The sequence below is a fragment of the Paralichthys olivaceus genome, chromosome 20, assembly GCF_024713975.1.
Source record: "Paralichthys olivaceus isolate ysfri-2021 chromosome 20, ASM2471397v2, whole genome shotgun sequence".
Lineage (NCBI taxonomy): Eukaryota > Metazoa > Chordata > Actinopteri > Pleuronectiformes > Paralichthyidae > Paralichthys > Paralichthys olivaceus.
In genome coordinates, this window is record NC_091112.1 from 5016560 (window position 1) to 5030860 (window position 14301).

Below are 14301 nucleotides of genomic sequence, written 5' to 3' on the forward strand. Positions count from 1 at the left end.
ACACGTTAAATCTGATACACAACCCCTTATGTCAGCCCAGATACACATGGCACCACCCAGCCATAACCCTGTTGACATGTCACTCCACACTAAAGAGCAAGGTGACATGGCGAAAGCCTCCACCGTGATTTTTGTGTGTGTGTGTGTGTGTGTGTGTGTGTGTGTGTGTGTGTGTGTGTGTGTGTGTGTGTGTGTGTGTGTGTGTGTGTGTGTGTGTAATCCTGACTGACTTTCCTGTAAAAAGAGCAAGGGGAGAGGAGAAGGGGTGACATATGTAAATGGTGTTGCCGTGGCAGCCCCGGAGATAACGAGCGACATGGTTTATTCATCCTGTCGAGCCAGTACCCCCCCACACGCTGCCATCGCCAACCCCCCCGCCCCATCCTCCTCACAGATCTTTAATGATAAACACACACACGCACACACACACTCGGATATCTTGACAGATAGAATCTCCTCGCACACATTCACAAACACACTTGCGTTTTAATGACTTTCCAGATCCACTCCAAACCGTGTGTGTGTGTGTGTGTGTGCATGTGTGTGTGTGTGTGTGACGGCAAGCGAGATGGAAACACGACTCCAAGCTATCATGCAGTGTTTCCTGTCAGGAGTCGGACACATTTCGACCAATCACAAGGTCAATATAGCCGGATGTGCGGCGCTGGTACACCTATTAAACTCACCTATTAAAGGCGAGCTCACAGTGTGCTCGCGGTGAAGCAGGATTTATCTATCATGCTCTAATTGGTTGATTGTGGCTGTTCTGAGGCGAGATTGAGTCGTCCATCATGTCCCGACTGAGGGCCGCCGACGGGGGAGGAGCTGCAGCCGAGCGAGCAGAATTGCCCCTCATAAGGTGTAAAGGACTCTGGGTTTTTAAGGTGGCGAGCGCCGTTTTTATTAAGAAGCCAACGGATTTCGAGTTAATCTGTTTGTCCGAGTTAAATGGTTATCAACTCGCCCTCAGGGATAAAGCTCTGGAAAGTGAAAACAAACCCACACTTGGCTGTTGTTGTTTTTTCTCCCCTTCCTCATGTCCCTGCCACCAAATGATGAATTTACTCGTGGCCTCATCAGCGTTATTACATAAACTCCCCTGCGGCTGTATTATTAACTTTTTACAATTCAGTCAGCCATTAGCTGCGCACCCATCGCTCACCTGACTCTCCTCGCGTCTCTTTATATCTCCGTCCTTTGAGTTACAGAGCCAACTCCGGCCGTCGCCCCCCGACTCTACAGTGGCCGTAAAACACGACCGGGAACCTGTGTCTGTTTTACTGAAGCAATTTAGCCTGGCTCAAGGGCACGGCAGCAATATCTCTTTCTCTGCCCCTCCGAGCTGCGTCCTGGGGAAAATGGTGTCAGTTCTCACGTTTGCTGACCGTTTGAGTGACTTCTCAATTTGGGGGAATTGTCAGTATCGCTGAACTATGAAGATTCCTTTGACGTACTCGCTTAAGACTTTTAAATCCCGAGTTTGTTTTTTCTGCAGAGGAACAGAGCGTAACAGTGACCGCCCACTTTTAGATGAGTAAGTAAGTCTGGATAACGTTGGATATCTTTAGAACAAAGGTACAAGACTGTTTACATAATTATTTTAACAGCGAAGGACCTAGGCATCCCATGAACCATTGCAAACCCACAAGCTGGCCCTCATGTGACCTGAACATTTGTAAATGCAGCTCAGTTTGAATGATTGTCCATTAAAGTGTTTGATGGTTAAGATGTGATATTAGTGACAGGATGGAACGTCGAGGATCAAGTGGTTCTGGAGCTTGTCTTGAACTAAAAGTCAGAACATCTCTCCCTCTACTGCTTCTGTTTTATTTGCATAAGTCAACTTTATGGAACTGCATCAATCAATTTCTATTTTAATAGAAATGGAGGTGTATTTGCTGCAGAGAAACATCGTCTTAAGGTCAAGTGAGATAAAGCGAGAGCTGTAATGTTTACATCCGTGTTTACAGCTTTTCTGCATTTTCTGTGTGTTTTGCCTCTTTCCTCGTCACACTGCTGCCCTCTGTGTTTCACCCTCGTGCTGGTGTTCATGTGCGTCCTCTGAAGACGAGCAGACACACGGCCCCATTCATGAAAGCATCGCACTACCAGAGTTCATAAACTCCACAGGGAAGCTTTAAATTGAAGAACGGTCTGAATCTCTGCAGCACATCGTAATGTGACGCCTCGTCCTTGAAAGTGTGTATAAATCAACAACACTCTTACGGTCTCATTTGATGTCTAATCCGTGTTCACTTTGTTTGGCTGCGTGCAGATCATCCAGGACCGAGTGCTGGAGCACGGCTCCAGGAGCAGCCTGATGTGGAACAGTCACCCTGGGGGACTGTTTGCCCTGCCGCAGTACTCTGGATACCTGGGAGACTTCCCTTTCTACTACGCCACACTGGGTCAGTGACACACACACACACACACACGAACAGAAAGACTGCACAAAGCGCGGTTACATAACAACAATCACATCCCTACACACCAGTGAGGAAGTGAACTGCTCCATAACGGTTGATCACAAAAGTTTCTCACCATCCATCACCCTGCGGCCAAATATTGTGTCACAGTGTTTGGTCGGAGAGGCCGGTTTGTGCAGATGTTAGTGCAGCTGTGATTGTGTGTTTGGACCTTGTCTGAGCAGCAGAATTATGGTCTTTACCCCGATCGACTGCTCTCCTCCAATGGCTGTGTCTCGCAGCAAATGCAGTGGAGGAATGGGCCTTTGACGGATGTTTGTATTAGTCTTGCTGACACACCAATCCGTCCATCATTGGTCTTTGAGTCAGCACTGTTACTGCTGCTGCTGCAGCGCAGCCAATTCCTCCTGCCACGGTTCAGCAGCGCCGAGTTCTCCCCTGCCACATATCTGTGACCCAGGAGCCTCTCCATCCCTCACCTCTTCACTCCATCATCATCCAGCGCTGCCGGGGCACCGCAAACATCCACACACACGTTCCCACTCACACAGATGGGCTCAGTACAAACTCCGTTGATGGAGCACCCAGGTTGGAGCGCTGATATTGAAATGGATGGTGACGCAGTGACAGGCGTGGATCACAGCGCCACGCCACGTTTGTCAATGAGGAAGCAATTAAACATGAATGAGTTTTCAGGAGACAAGGCCGCTAATGGCTGATGGGTTCAAACACACACACACACACACGTCATGTATATTAACACTCAACAGGATTTTATTTTGTTGCTCAGTAAAGTTTTGATTCAATAAACAATTCACTGAATTCGTCAAAAATACACAACCTACATCTCATTGGATTTACTTTATACAAATAATCGCAACCTTAATGAAGATTTTTTTTTTTAATTTCAGAAGTAAAAGAACACAATCTTCTCTCCTTCGCACATAATTCAACATTTTCAGAGTTTGACTTCTTGAATAAAGTTGCAACTGAGACTGAGGAAACTTTTAATCAAAGTAATAAAAAGAGACGATCAATATTCTTATGATGCTGAGAACAATGAAGAGATTCTCCAACACATTCATTATACATGGAATAAATGTTTTCAAAATATAGACTCAGCTGCAGGACAGAACTTCAGCTCCGGGTTTGGTTCAAATGTCGTCTCAGGTGTTTGAAAACTCCGCAGACTTTTTACTTTTAATTACAAATCACAAGCTCCAACTTTTCAGACTGCAGCGTCTACTCCTCCTCACAGAGGTTGCTCAGTGGCGTAAAGGAGACTCGTTGTAATGCGATCTCCTCGGCGCCATGCTTTGTTGGTTTGGGTTAGATTAGATTTAAATTAGGAAAAGTTGAACGTCCTCTATGATCCGTCTTGCTCAATATCTTATTTCCTGCTCATTTTCAGCCTCAATTACTCTTTTCTAACATCAAGTCAGACTGAATTTAAAGTCACGACAGCAGTTAGTCGTCTGCTCGCTGGGTTGCACATCCAGCTGAAAAGTTTACAAAATGGAATATCCAGTGAAGAAGAGATTTGACATTTTCAAAACGTTGTTGAATATTTTAAGACCGGCTTGAAACACCTACATCCCTGACATTTAAATCATCTATATTTTCGAAATGCTGACAGAAACATCTCTTACTGAAAATAGATGTGAAGTGTTTGGAATCAGCGGCTTCAGTTCTCGTCTGGCTTTATTCCGTTCAAAGAGCCTGATATTTAAACGGACGGCTGACAGTCGGCTCCTGATCGCTTCCTGGATTTCTTTTTTTTTTTTAAATGCTTTAATGATCGTTGTTGTGTCTGTCGTTGTGTTTCAGGAATTAAACCGTACCCCAAGTTCACAGCGGTCATCCATGCTGTCTCCCCTCTGGTGTCCCAGTCCCAGCCCATACTCAAGCTCCTGGCAGCTGTGGCCAAGTCCCAGTATTGTGCACAGGTAAAGTGCATGTTTGTGTGTTTTTGTATGTGTGTGTTCTGTTTTTTTATATCCCTGTGGGGACCCATGGGATTACTTGTCACTGTGGGGACAGAAATCGAGGTCCCCGTGTGGCCCGGGAAGCTGTGAGTGAAAACTAATAGAGCCACATGTTTTCCCCAATTACAGGAATGTTTAAAGTGAAAAATCAAGTAGGAAGCATCTGAAAAGGTTTTGTCAGGTATTGACATTTGTTGTTAGAATAAGGTTTTGTTTACAGTCGTACGTCTTAAACGCAGACAAACGTGGGTTTACTTTCTAAAAAGAACAGATTGACTCCCTTCTCATCGCCAGCACAGGAGTTTCTTTTCCTCAAACCTGCAGCACATTAACTCTGTGGCTGTTTTATGATCACATTTTCAAACCAGAGGAACAATAAAGCTCATCTTCCATCCTGTGTGTGTGTCTGTGAGTGTGTGTGTGTGAGTGTGTGTGTGCACGTGTGTGTGCGTGTTAACTGTGGTGGATTGAATTAGAGCGACATTTTGTTGCGGTGCTACATCTGTCCCTTCAGGACAGCTGGAGATGCTGTGTATTGATTCCCCAGCTTGCTCCTTACCAGTGCGGGAAATGAAATGGAATTTCCTCCCCGATGGCTGTGTGTGTGTGTGTCTTTGTTTGTGTGTGTCTTTGTGTGTGTGTTTGTGTGTTCATTTGTTTGGCCAGCAGAGAGTATGAGTAAGCGAGTTTGTATTTTGTGTAGGAGTGATGTATTTATGTTTGGACATCCAGTTGTGTGTTTGAACAGGAATAATGTGGTGAGTTACGTGCATGTGTGTTTAATGTGGGCGGGATGTTTGTACATGTTTGTATTTTGTGTCTGTGGTTGTTCTTTGTGTGTACATGTGTGCGTACATGTGAATACGTTGTTTGAACGTTTCAGCGTCAGAAGCTCCGACCCCGATACCAAAAACTTATCTGAAATATATTGTTATAAAAGAAATTGTATTAAATTTTAACAGGACACAGGATCCTACATTTCCCACAATGCAATTCAGTAGCATCTTTTTTTTTTTTTTAAACCTTTCCTGCCTCGTACATGTTGGAGGTGGAAAAGCTTCTCCACATTAGTTATTTAACTGTTTTCACAGGCTGAGTGGTTCTTCTCATCACTGTGAGACTGAATTTAAAGTGTAAAAATGGCGGCGTGCCCCTTTAAATCTTTACCAAACACACACACACACACACACACACACACACACACACACACACAGGGACTTAACCTGAATATAAAAAAATGCTGCTTAAAATCCAGCAAAAATAATTTCACTTGATAATTTTCAACAAAGAATCTCAAAGAGATGTTTTCAATTAGGGACAGCACCAGTGGTTTCATTAGAGGACTATTGGACCTTGTCGGAGGTTTTCACTCTACTTCTACTTCCAGCTGTGCCACGAGCATATTTCAGTCGATCAGTATCGAGGCCTGATATCCAGCTGTACCTCTGAGGGGTCACACTAACCATCAGCTCACAATAATCCAGAAACGCTCTTCCTCACAACAGCAGGCTCGACGAGTAAAACCTGCACCGTCTTCTTTTTTTCTTCTATCGTGTTTACGTCCTTCAGTTCCTGCACAAAGTGGAGATCCAGGTACGCAGGCAGGGATTTATATTCCTCTGTCATTGTACAGACAAGCGGAGATGGGAGGAGGGGGGGGGGGGGGGTTTAGAGCGGATGACGAAAGGGAGAGGGATATAAATAAATGAATGGAAGAGAGAGAATAAAAGAACACAGAGGGCGGAGGAGGCTAAATTGGACGCGAGAAAGCTTTTGAGACACATTCTGACACTGGACCTCCTGCTGCGTGTGTGTGCATCTTGAGAGCAGCGTTTTCTTCCACTCATGCTGCACACACATATCAACAGTTACTCCCCCACCCACACACACACACACACACACAATGGCACCATCAGCCCCTGGAGAGGGCTGGTGAGCTGACAGAGACACCATCTGTCTTTCTAATCAAACAGGAATAGAAGCCTGTATTGGAATAACATGTTCCTCAGCTGTGAGTTTAGATGCGTGTACCTGTTGTTATCCTACAATGACAAACACTCTTTGGCCCCAGATTCAGCCTCGTGAACCAGCTATTTGTTTTGTGTCTCTGTTCATATATTGAGAAGATGAATTTAAGTTTCGGGCTGTGAGTCGTTCCGTCAGCATCCGCGTCCTCTCTCTCTCACAAACAGCTGCTGTCGTCACATGGGAACACGGTAACACAGACATCCAAATGGCTCCCGGCTCGTAATTTGACAGGTCCAGTCAGGGTGCAGAGTCTCCGAGGGGGCAGAGCCGCTGTGTGTGACGTGGTTAATGTCAGAATAATGTGAAAGTTTATTGATCCCTGCAGGGAAATTCCTCTGGTTCGCTTCCATCAGGGACGTGTGGAGCCCAGTCTGAGCTGCAGCTCCTGTGCAGTGGATGGATTCAGTTTCTGACTTGTTGAAGGACGTTTCAGCTGGACAGATGTTAGCGGACCATAAACAAGTCGTATGAAGTGTTCTCTGAGAAATCAATGAAAATGCTGCCGAATGCACGACCTCCTCGAAATAACAAAACAAACATAACCTCCTTGTTGGAGGCAACTGATGGAATTTGTGGTCATGTTATGTTGCTGAAGCAAAAACCTCAGCAAATCCAAAAATAAAATACCTGCAAACAATTGCTTTTACTATGTTTTTATAAAAATCCGATAACCTGGTTTTACTACTGGAAGTAACACTAAGTAGGTACGTGGTCGTAACTGCCCGAACCCAGAGCGATACAGCTGTGATTGGACAATCGTTTTTTTTTCCTGGGCGGAGCGCGGCGAGCAGCAGTTGTGTTGTCACCTAAACTACATCCGATCTAAGATGCATGAGAAGAGCAGGCTGTGTAACGGGTGTAAGGTCAGACAGGAGTCATGTCGTGTGTGTGTTTCTCATCAAACATTAATGAGAGCTGCTGCCGCTGTGCAGTAACTGGGGAACTTCATGTGACATTTCCATGTCGGTCGAGCTGCAGTGGAAGTCACATGACGTGTGTGTGTGTCCTCGTGTAAAACATCATCTGATTAGAGGTGGAGTTAGGAGAGCTGGAGTTCAGCCACATGTCGTATCGTAGTTACAGAAAATAAGCCGATGGTTACGGACTGAATCTCACAAACCATTCTGGAAACATAATTGAAATTTTTATCACTTTAGTTGCCCTTCCGGCTTTTTAACAGCCGGTAATAAGGTGACATTTGTGGCCCCCGGGCCACGTAAATGTCACATGTTCTGTGGGTTGATTCAGCCACGAGCTGAGCGGCGGTGAGCTGCGGGCCGTTTTGCTTGGAGGAAATCAAATCAGCTGCGACGCAGGTAACAAGACCTTTCTGTTTCCTTCTCTCAGATCATTGTCCTGTGGAACTGTGACAAGCCTCTCCCCGCCAAGCAGCGCTGGCCCGCCACCTCGGTGCCCGTCATCGTCATCGAGGGGGAGAACAAGGTGAGAGAGCAGCACGTCTGCATGGTTTTCTTTTTTCTTTTACTTCTTGTCGCTGTTTTGTTCGCAAGAAGATAATGATCCGTGTGTTTTTTAAGCAAGATTACTAAAAAACTAACTGAAGGGATTTCCTCAAAACCTGGTGGACGGACGGAGTAGGGATCAGGGAAGAATCCATAAAATTTTGGCGGAGGACTGTATCATTTTCCTGCTTTCTCACACGGACTCACTCGGACATTGGCTGTAAAAGTTCCAGGAAATGTCCGGAGCAACTGATTTGGACTTTAACGTTCTCTCGTGCAGCCCCTCTGGATCATTACAGGAAAACGTTTGTCTGAAAATGACCTCAGAGGTGTTGTCGCTATCACTTTCAATGAGGCCTCTCCTCCTGTACGTCGTCTCCAACTGTAGAGCTACTGTATCTCTGCACATTTTGCTCAGTCTCAGAGTTTCTGGGAGTTAATGAGTTTCGATTTGTGCTGCACTGATTCCATTAAAGGACATTTTGTGTGGTTTTAATTAAAGCTCAGTAATGGGAATAATATACTCTGGGAAAAAAGCGTGACTGAGAGGCTAATGCATATTAGGGGAGATAAGGAGGCGGTAATCTAAGTGCATATGCACAGTTGCATTTATTTATTATTTCAGTGTATTTACTGCTGTTTCTTCATGTTAATCATTAAGTGAAGAAAGTGACAAAAGACCTCAGAAATATGTTGTAGTTGAGTTGTAATATTCACAACAAATAAACCCGGCAGACAACTTTCATTAGTTTGAGGTTTAGTTTTTCTTAATGGGTTTAATAACTTATGATCCTCACATCATCCCTGCAGCCATTTCAAAACCCATAATTACTAAATCTATACTTAAATGTGTGTTACCGGGTCGCAACTGGAACTCCCTCTCATTATGTGCTGATTACTTTATCAATATATGGATTGTTTGGTGTGTAGGATGAAAATAATGACAGGGAACCAAAGGTGAAGTCGCTAAGTGCTCACATATTTTACATATTTTGGTTCGCTGTGACAAGAAACGGAGAAGAGCGGCAAAAAGGAGATTAAAGTGTGAACCGAGGTGTAAATGTGACTCAAAGCTTCTGAAAAAGCTGTGATGGTCATCTCAGTTCCTGTTTTGTTTTGCCTTCTGTCAGTTAACCCTTCATCCACACAGACACGGAGCCCTGAGCGACCAGCGCGCCTCAGTGGCGTTTATTATGACAGCCTTATTAGCTCGTTACACTCAAGTCTCTGCCCTGTGAAGAGGCGTCTGTGTTTTCTCTGTCTTCCCCCGTAACCTCGTCTTGCACGGGTCAAAGGTCAGACGTGGACGCCCATCCGAGTGGGTTTGACAATATCCAAGCTCACGTTTGAGTTTTGTTTTTGAGGCGGAGGACTCATCTGTATTCCGAGACATCAGACTTATCCTCTCGCTCGCGACGACTTAACTTCACCTGCCAATCAGAGGAAGTGGTTTTCACATCAGTGTCAGTCACCCGGCGGTAGGCTGGGTTCATGGTTTACTTCTCCCCGTGGCTCAGAATGGTTTCCTCCGAGCTGTCAGTCAGAGCGGTCGGGCTCTGTGTCGCCGCGTGTCCGTGAAAAGCGGGCGGAACAGGCTAAGTGTGCTCATATGTGTGTGTGTGTGTGTGTGTGTGTGTGTGTGTGTGTGTGTGTGTTCCGAACAGCCTGTGGTTTGTTGTGGTTGTGGCGGGTTCTGTGTTTACCGTGGCGAGCCGAGCTGTGTTCCTCTACCCCACAGAGGGAGAGAGCGAGAATGTTTTCATCCTTCCTGCCTCTTTATTCCTCATCCTCTCTCGCAGATGTTTCTTTATCATTTCATCTGCATAAAGCACTTTTAGATTGAAGTTTATTATGTAGGCACACAGCTGTTCTAACTTAATAAATGTTCATTAAAACAATACGTGCGTTAACTGTTTTTAAAGATCTCAGGAGCAAGGAATTAACACGTTAACATTTTGAGCATTTTTGCCTTCGGTCTTTTTTATGGGATTTTGAACACAACACACATAAAACAACACAAATCTTCTCTTTGAACCAACTGCCCTCTTTTCTTCCCTCCGTCATCCATCCCCTCTGTCTCTCCGGCACAGTAGCCAATAAAAAAATATGCTCTCTGCCTGTAGTCTTAAACTGGGTTAGAGTCCCAGCCGTGTTTAACATGGCTCACTGTGGCTGGTGGTCCTGCTCCCGTCCTCCCTCTCCCCGGCTCCTCTGCTGCTGTCCTTTCGAGAGGAGGTGAAGTGCTGCAGGCGGATTCCTGCTGTAAGAGCTCACATTCCTGGAGAGCACCAGGAAGCCCCGGGCTAATGTGTCACACTTGGAACATTACAAACCATCTGGGGCTTTAAAACACCGGCCTCTCGTCCTCTCTTTCCCTCTGTCTCTTTCCCCCCTTTTTTTTTGCAGTTTGCCTCGCTGTCACTCTCTCCCCACCTGCCTCCATATCGTCTCCTCTCCATCTTCGTCGGTATTCTCTATTACACATTCTGCTGGTAAACAAGTGGAAAACACTGAGCGGAGAGATTGTTTTGTTCCTCTCTTAACGCCCGCAGGACATTACAGCAGTAATGATGAGAGGGGAGGGTATCGGCTCTCCTCTCTCCTCTCAGTTTCCCCCTCGCCTGTAAACACAACTGTCACTCACACGCCGCGGCTCTCTCACCCCGTCAGAATATGAGCCGCAGTCGAAGCGTTCGGCTGCTGTCGTTGCCTCTGGAGTGTTTTTTTCAGATGGAGGGTGGCACTTGACCGGGACGACAGCTGACATCAGCTTTAACAGCAGTGTCGGGGCTGCGTGTGGTAACAAAGGTGGATACACAGAGCACCTATAGAAATAAAGACAATATCCCGTCTGGAGCCGTTATGACTGCGTTCAGTCTGATAGTGGTGCGGTTTGTATTGGTCTGTTATCTAATTGGTTGGTAACATGGACTTTAAATAAAGATGGATGACGCATCTCCACGTCCTCGTATTGTAAAAGAAATGAAGCCAAAACATCCCGGATGCAGGCGCAGCCATTTAGAGCCAGAGTCTCACCCCGACACACAAGTGTGACAACGTGTCATTTCCTCCAGCCAGTGGGTGGCGCTCTGTCTTTATTTGAATAGTGGCCTCTCATCAAACATGCGTCATCAATGAGTGATCATCAAGGTCTCAACGATTTCCTGAGCAGGTTTGAAACGGATCTGCTCCACTTCAGATGTAAAAAGAATTGTAAGAATCATCATAAAGAATTTTCTTCTTTAGCCAAATGAACAGTTAAATCATTTAAAACTCCTACATGTATGTGAGATCAGTGTTTTTTTAATTAGTTTGAGATGCAGCTCAAAACATTTTTCCTGTTCAACATCTGTAAAAAGAAAAATAATCAGAACAGACTTAATGAAACCGTTAATCGGACATTTGATCTTTTTTATATACTGCATTTTTAGATTAACCCAGAAATAAATCAACCACTAACTGATGAGGCGAAGTTGTCGGCTGCAGTTTTTCAAATGTGATGATTTTCTCTATTTTATTTAATTGCAAACTTGAAATAAAATGTTGAAAGCTTAACAAAGCGAATTAAATCACACTTGTGATCATTGCTGCATCAATAAATTAGATTTTTTTAAGCAATTACCGTCGTCTTGCTCGTCTGAGACGTTTGTTCTCATATAAAGATGCAGCATTTTTACTAAACTTAATTAAACCTTGCTTTTATGATTGTAAACAAACTCTTTGGACTGTTGATAAAAAGTTGCGATGGATGTTTTTTCTCCACATTTCTATGACATAGTAAAGTGTAATAAAGGTTATAATGGTCACGGTGCTGTGAGAGATAACGACTTTACAGCTCGTCAGTAAAGTCGCGTATTCTTGTATTTTTCTCGGCGTGTGTCGCTGCCCTCGGCGTGTGAAGACCTGCTGAGAGTGAGGTCACCCTGCTGTCCACAGGTGTCTATAGAAACTATTCATGAATCTATATGTGACGTCTTTCAGTGCAGGTGATGGTGTTTTAAAGAACAAGTATGCTAGCAGAGGTCTGACCTTAACATCTGTGCTGAATAACTGTGTGTGTGTGTGTGTTAACATCCATTAAAGGTTTGTGTGCATCAGATGTTTCATGTGTGTGTGGGAGGTTGACTTCGAGCACATCCAGTTTACGATGCACTCGCTCTTCGTCAACGTGAAGCTGCCGTTTCTTTCTTTCTGTCATCCGAGCGTCTTCATCTCGGCGGCTCACCGAAGACTTCCTGTTTATGTAGAAACAAGACGTTCATCCTCCCACCCACCAGGCCCCGGCCACCATCACTCTCTCCACGCTTCCAGAAAATGTTCGAGGACTGTCATGTATTATACAATTTGGTTTCATCCACCATTAAATATACATTCTGTTTTCGACAGCCGAGGAGAAATAAAAGTCAATTTGTGCCGAGTGTCCGACACACGTCTGCTCCTGTCGATCTAAAACAGACAGCTCTGTATCAGCTTTCTATCACAGCTGGAAACAACAGGGAGCAGTAAAGAGCAGGTTATTGGCTTTTCTCTCCAGCTCTGTGAGCCGCTGCTTGTTGATGTTGTGGTTTGTTGTTGTCTCCAATGAATCCCAACGAATTTTGCGAGGATCCATTAAAAATGCATCAAGGTTGAAGCAAATGGAGTTTTTGTTGTAAAATTTGTAACAAGTGAAGTCCTCGATTTACCGACAGAGAGTTTTGGGTAAAAAAAAAAAGAGATGCTAGTGGTGGAGCTCATCCTTCACGCTTTGGTGATCAATGCTTTTATTAGATCTCAGACTGGAATACTTTTTGTTAAAGGATCATACGCAGTGACTTCCTCAGCTCTACTGTTTTAGTGCCTTTCAGCTCATTGTTTTGGTTTCCGAGTCTTAATCTTTGCTTATTTTGATTCACTTTCTTCGCGACTTTTTAAAAGAAGCAGTATGAATCAACCGTATGCTACGAGCTTAAAGCCAAAGCTAGCGACTAGCTTGTGAAAATGGTGAAACATTTTACAGCCGAAACTGAAAAAAACCTAGTCAAGGCAGACGTAAGACAGGAGAGGGTAAACTGCATGGATTTTAATGGATTTTGTTAAATCTAAAATCGTAAAAAAACAAATCTTTGATCCGTTTACACAGATATGCTAATATCGATATTTTTTTGTTCGTTGCTAGTGCACAGCTGGTTTCTGGCGCCCCAAATTGCAGGTTTAGAAATTGAGCATTAAAAAGAAATTTGCAAACTGAACAAAAGCAACTTTTGAGTCATCACGAAAAAGCCGATTTTATTAAAAATTTAGTGGAAGCTGTCTTCTGTGTGATTCAACACCTCCACACTGAGAGTTATAAAAAAAAAAAATAGACATCAAAGATTTGACAACAAAAGCTTTCCGATCTTTTTTCTCAGACGTCTACCGCCTGTCGGCTTCACGTTTGCTCCCTCAACCACGTAAACGTGATCCATCCGACCACACGATCATGAATTAACGCTGTTTGAAGAACGAAATCCGATTGTTTCTATTTATGTGTTTGCAAACCTGTTGTTTTTAAACCCTCCCCGCTCTGTGTCTCCCCCTGCAGGTGATGAGCAGCCGCTTCTTGCCCTATGAGACCATAGTGACCGACGCGGTCCTCAGCCTGGATGAAGACACAGTGTTGTCCACCACAGAGGTATCGTTTAATAGAAAACTCTTCCGCTTGTGTCTCAGTGGCTTTATTCTCTTGAGACAAAACAAAGTTACAAACTATTTCCATCTTTCCAAATGCAACTCTCTGATTCTATTATCTCTCAAGTTTTTTTATCTTCCTCTTTGTCCCTGAAGTTTTCAAGTTATCGCTCTGCAGCTTGATTCTTAAATAACTTAAACCACGCCGACTTTCTCTCCCAGAGCCGTACTTTTTCCATCTTTTTCTCATTTGCCCGTCTTTCTTCCTCTCTCACCTTTTCTATCCCTTTTCTACCTCAGTTTTATTCATTTTTTTTTTGTAATCAAGCTCTTCCTCTTGAATCCCCCGTGCGAGAGCAGCCCTGTTATTGACATATTTGTTCCACATGCTGTTGGGATTGTTTCTGGGGTTTTTTGGGTTTTTTTCCCGGGGACAGGTTTTGGCGCAGCACCGTGGGAAGCCAGATGCCGCTTTGAACTGTGTTGAATTAGATCCCATAAAGGATGTTTGTGTGGAGGATCAGGATGGCGAGGCAGAGGTGGCAGTGAAGGGGAATCCCAGCTCTGAACAAACAAAAAAAACTGCCACACAGACAATTTACAAGATAGTTTAGAAGAAAATGATTTCTGAACGGTCTCCTCATCTTTTCATTCATTTAAAAGTTGACTTTTTCATCACTGTTTGCCTCCCACCAAGCACAAAATCTATTTCTTCACCCTTGAAGTAATATCCATGTTGAATTGGAAGAA

At 44.3% G+C, this 14301-nt stretch overlaps 1 protein-coding gene across 1 annotated transcript in view; it reads left to right on the forward strand.

Moving 5' to 3' along the window:
* Nucleotides 1–14301, forward strand: part of ext1b (exostosin glycosyltransferase 1b) — a 97195-nt gene that overhangs the window by 78331 nt on the left and 4563 nt on the right. The window contains exons 5-8 of the mRNA XM_069515730.1: nt 2276–2408; nt 4254–4372; nt 7787–7882; nt 13466–13555. Coding sequence (XP_069371831.1) covers nt 2276–2408; nt 4254–4372; nt 7787–7882; nt 13466–13555 — 438 coding nt within the window. The remainder of the gene's footprint in view (nt 1–2275; nt 2409–4253; nt 4373–7786; nt 7883–13465; nt 13556–14301) is intronic.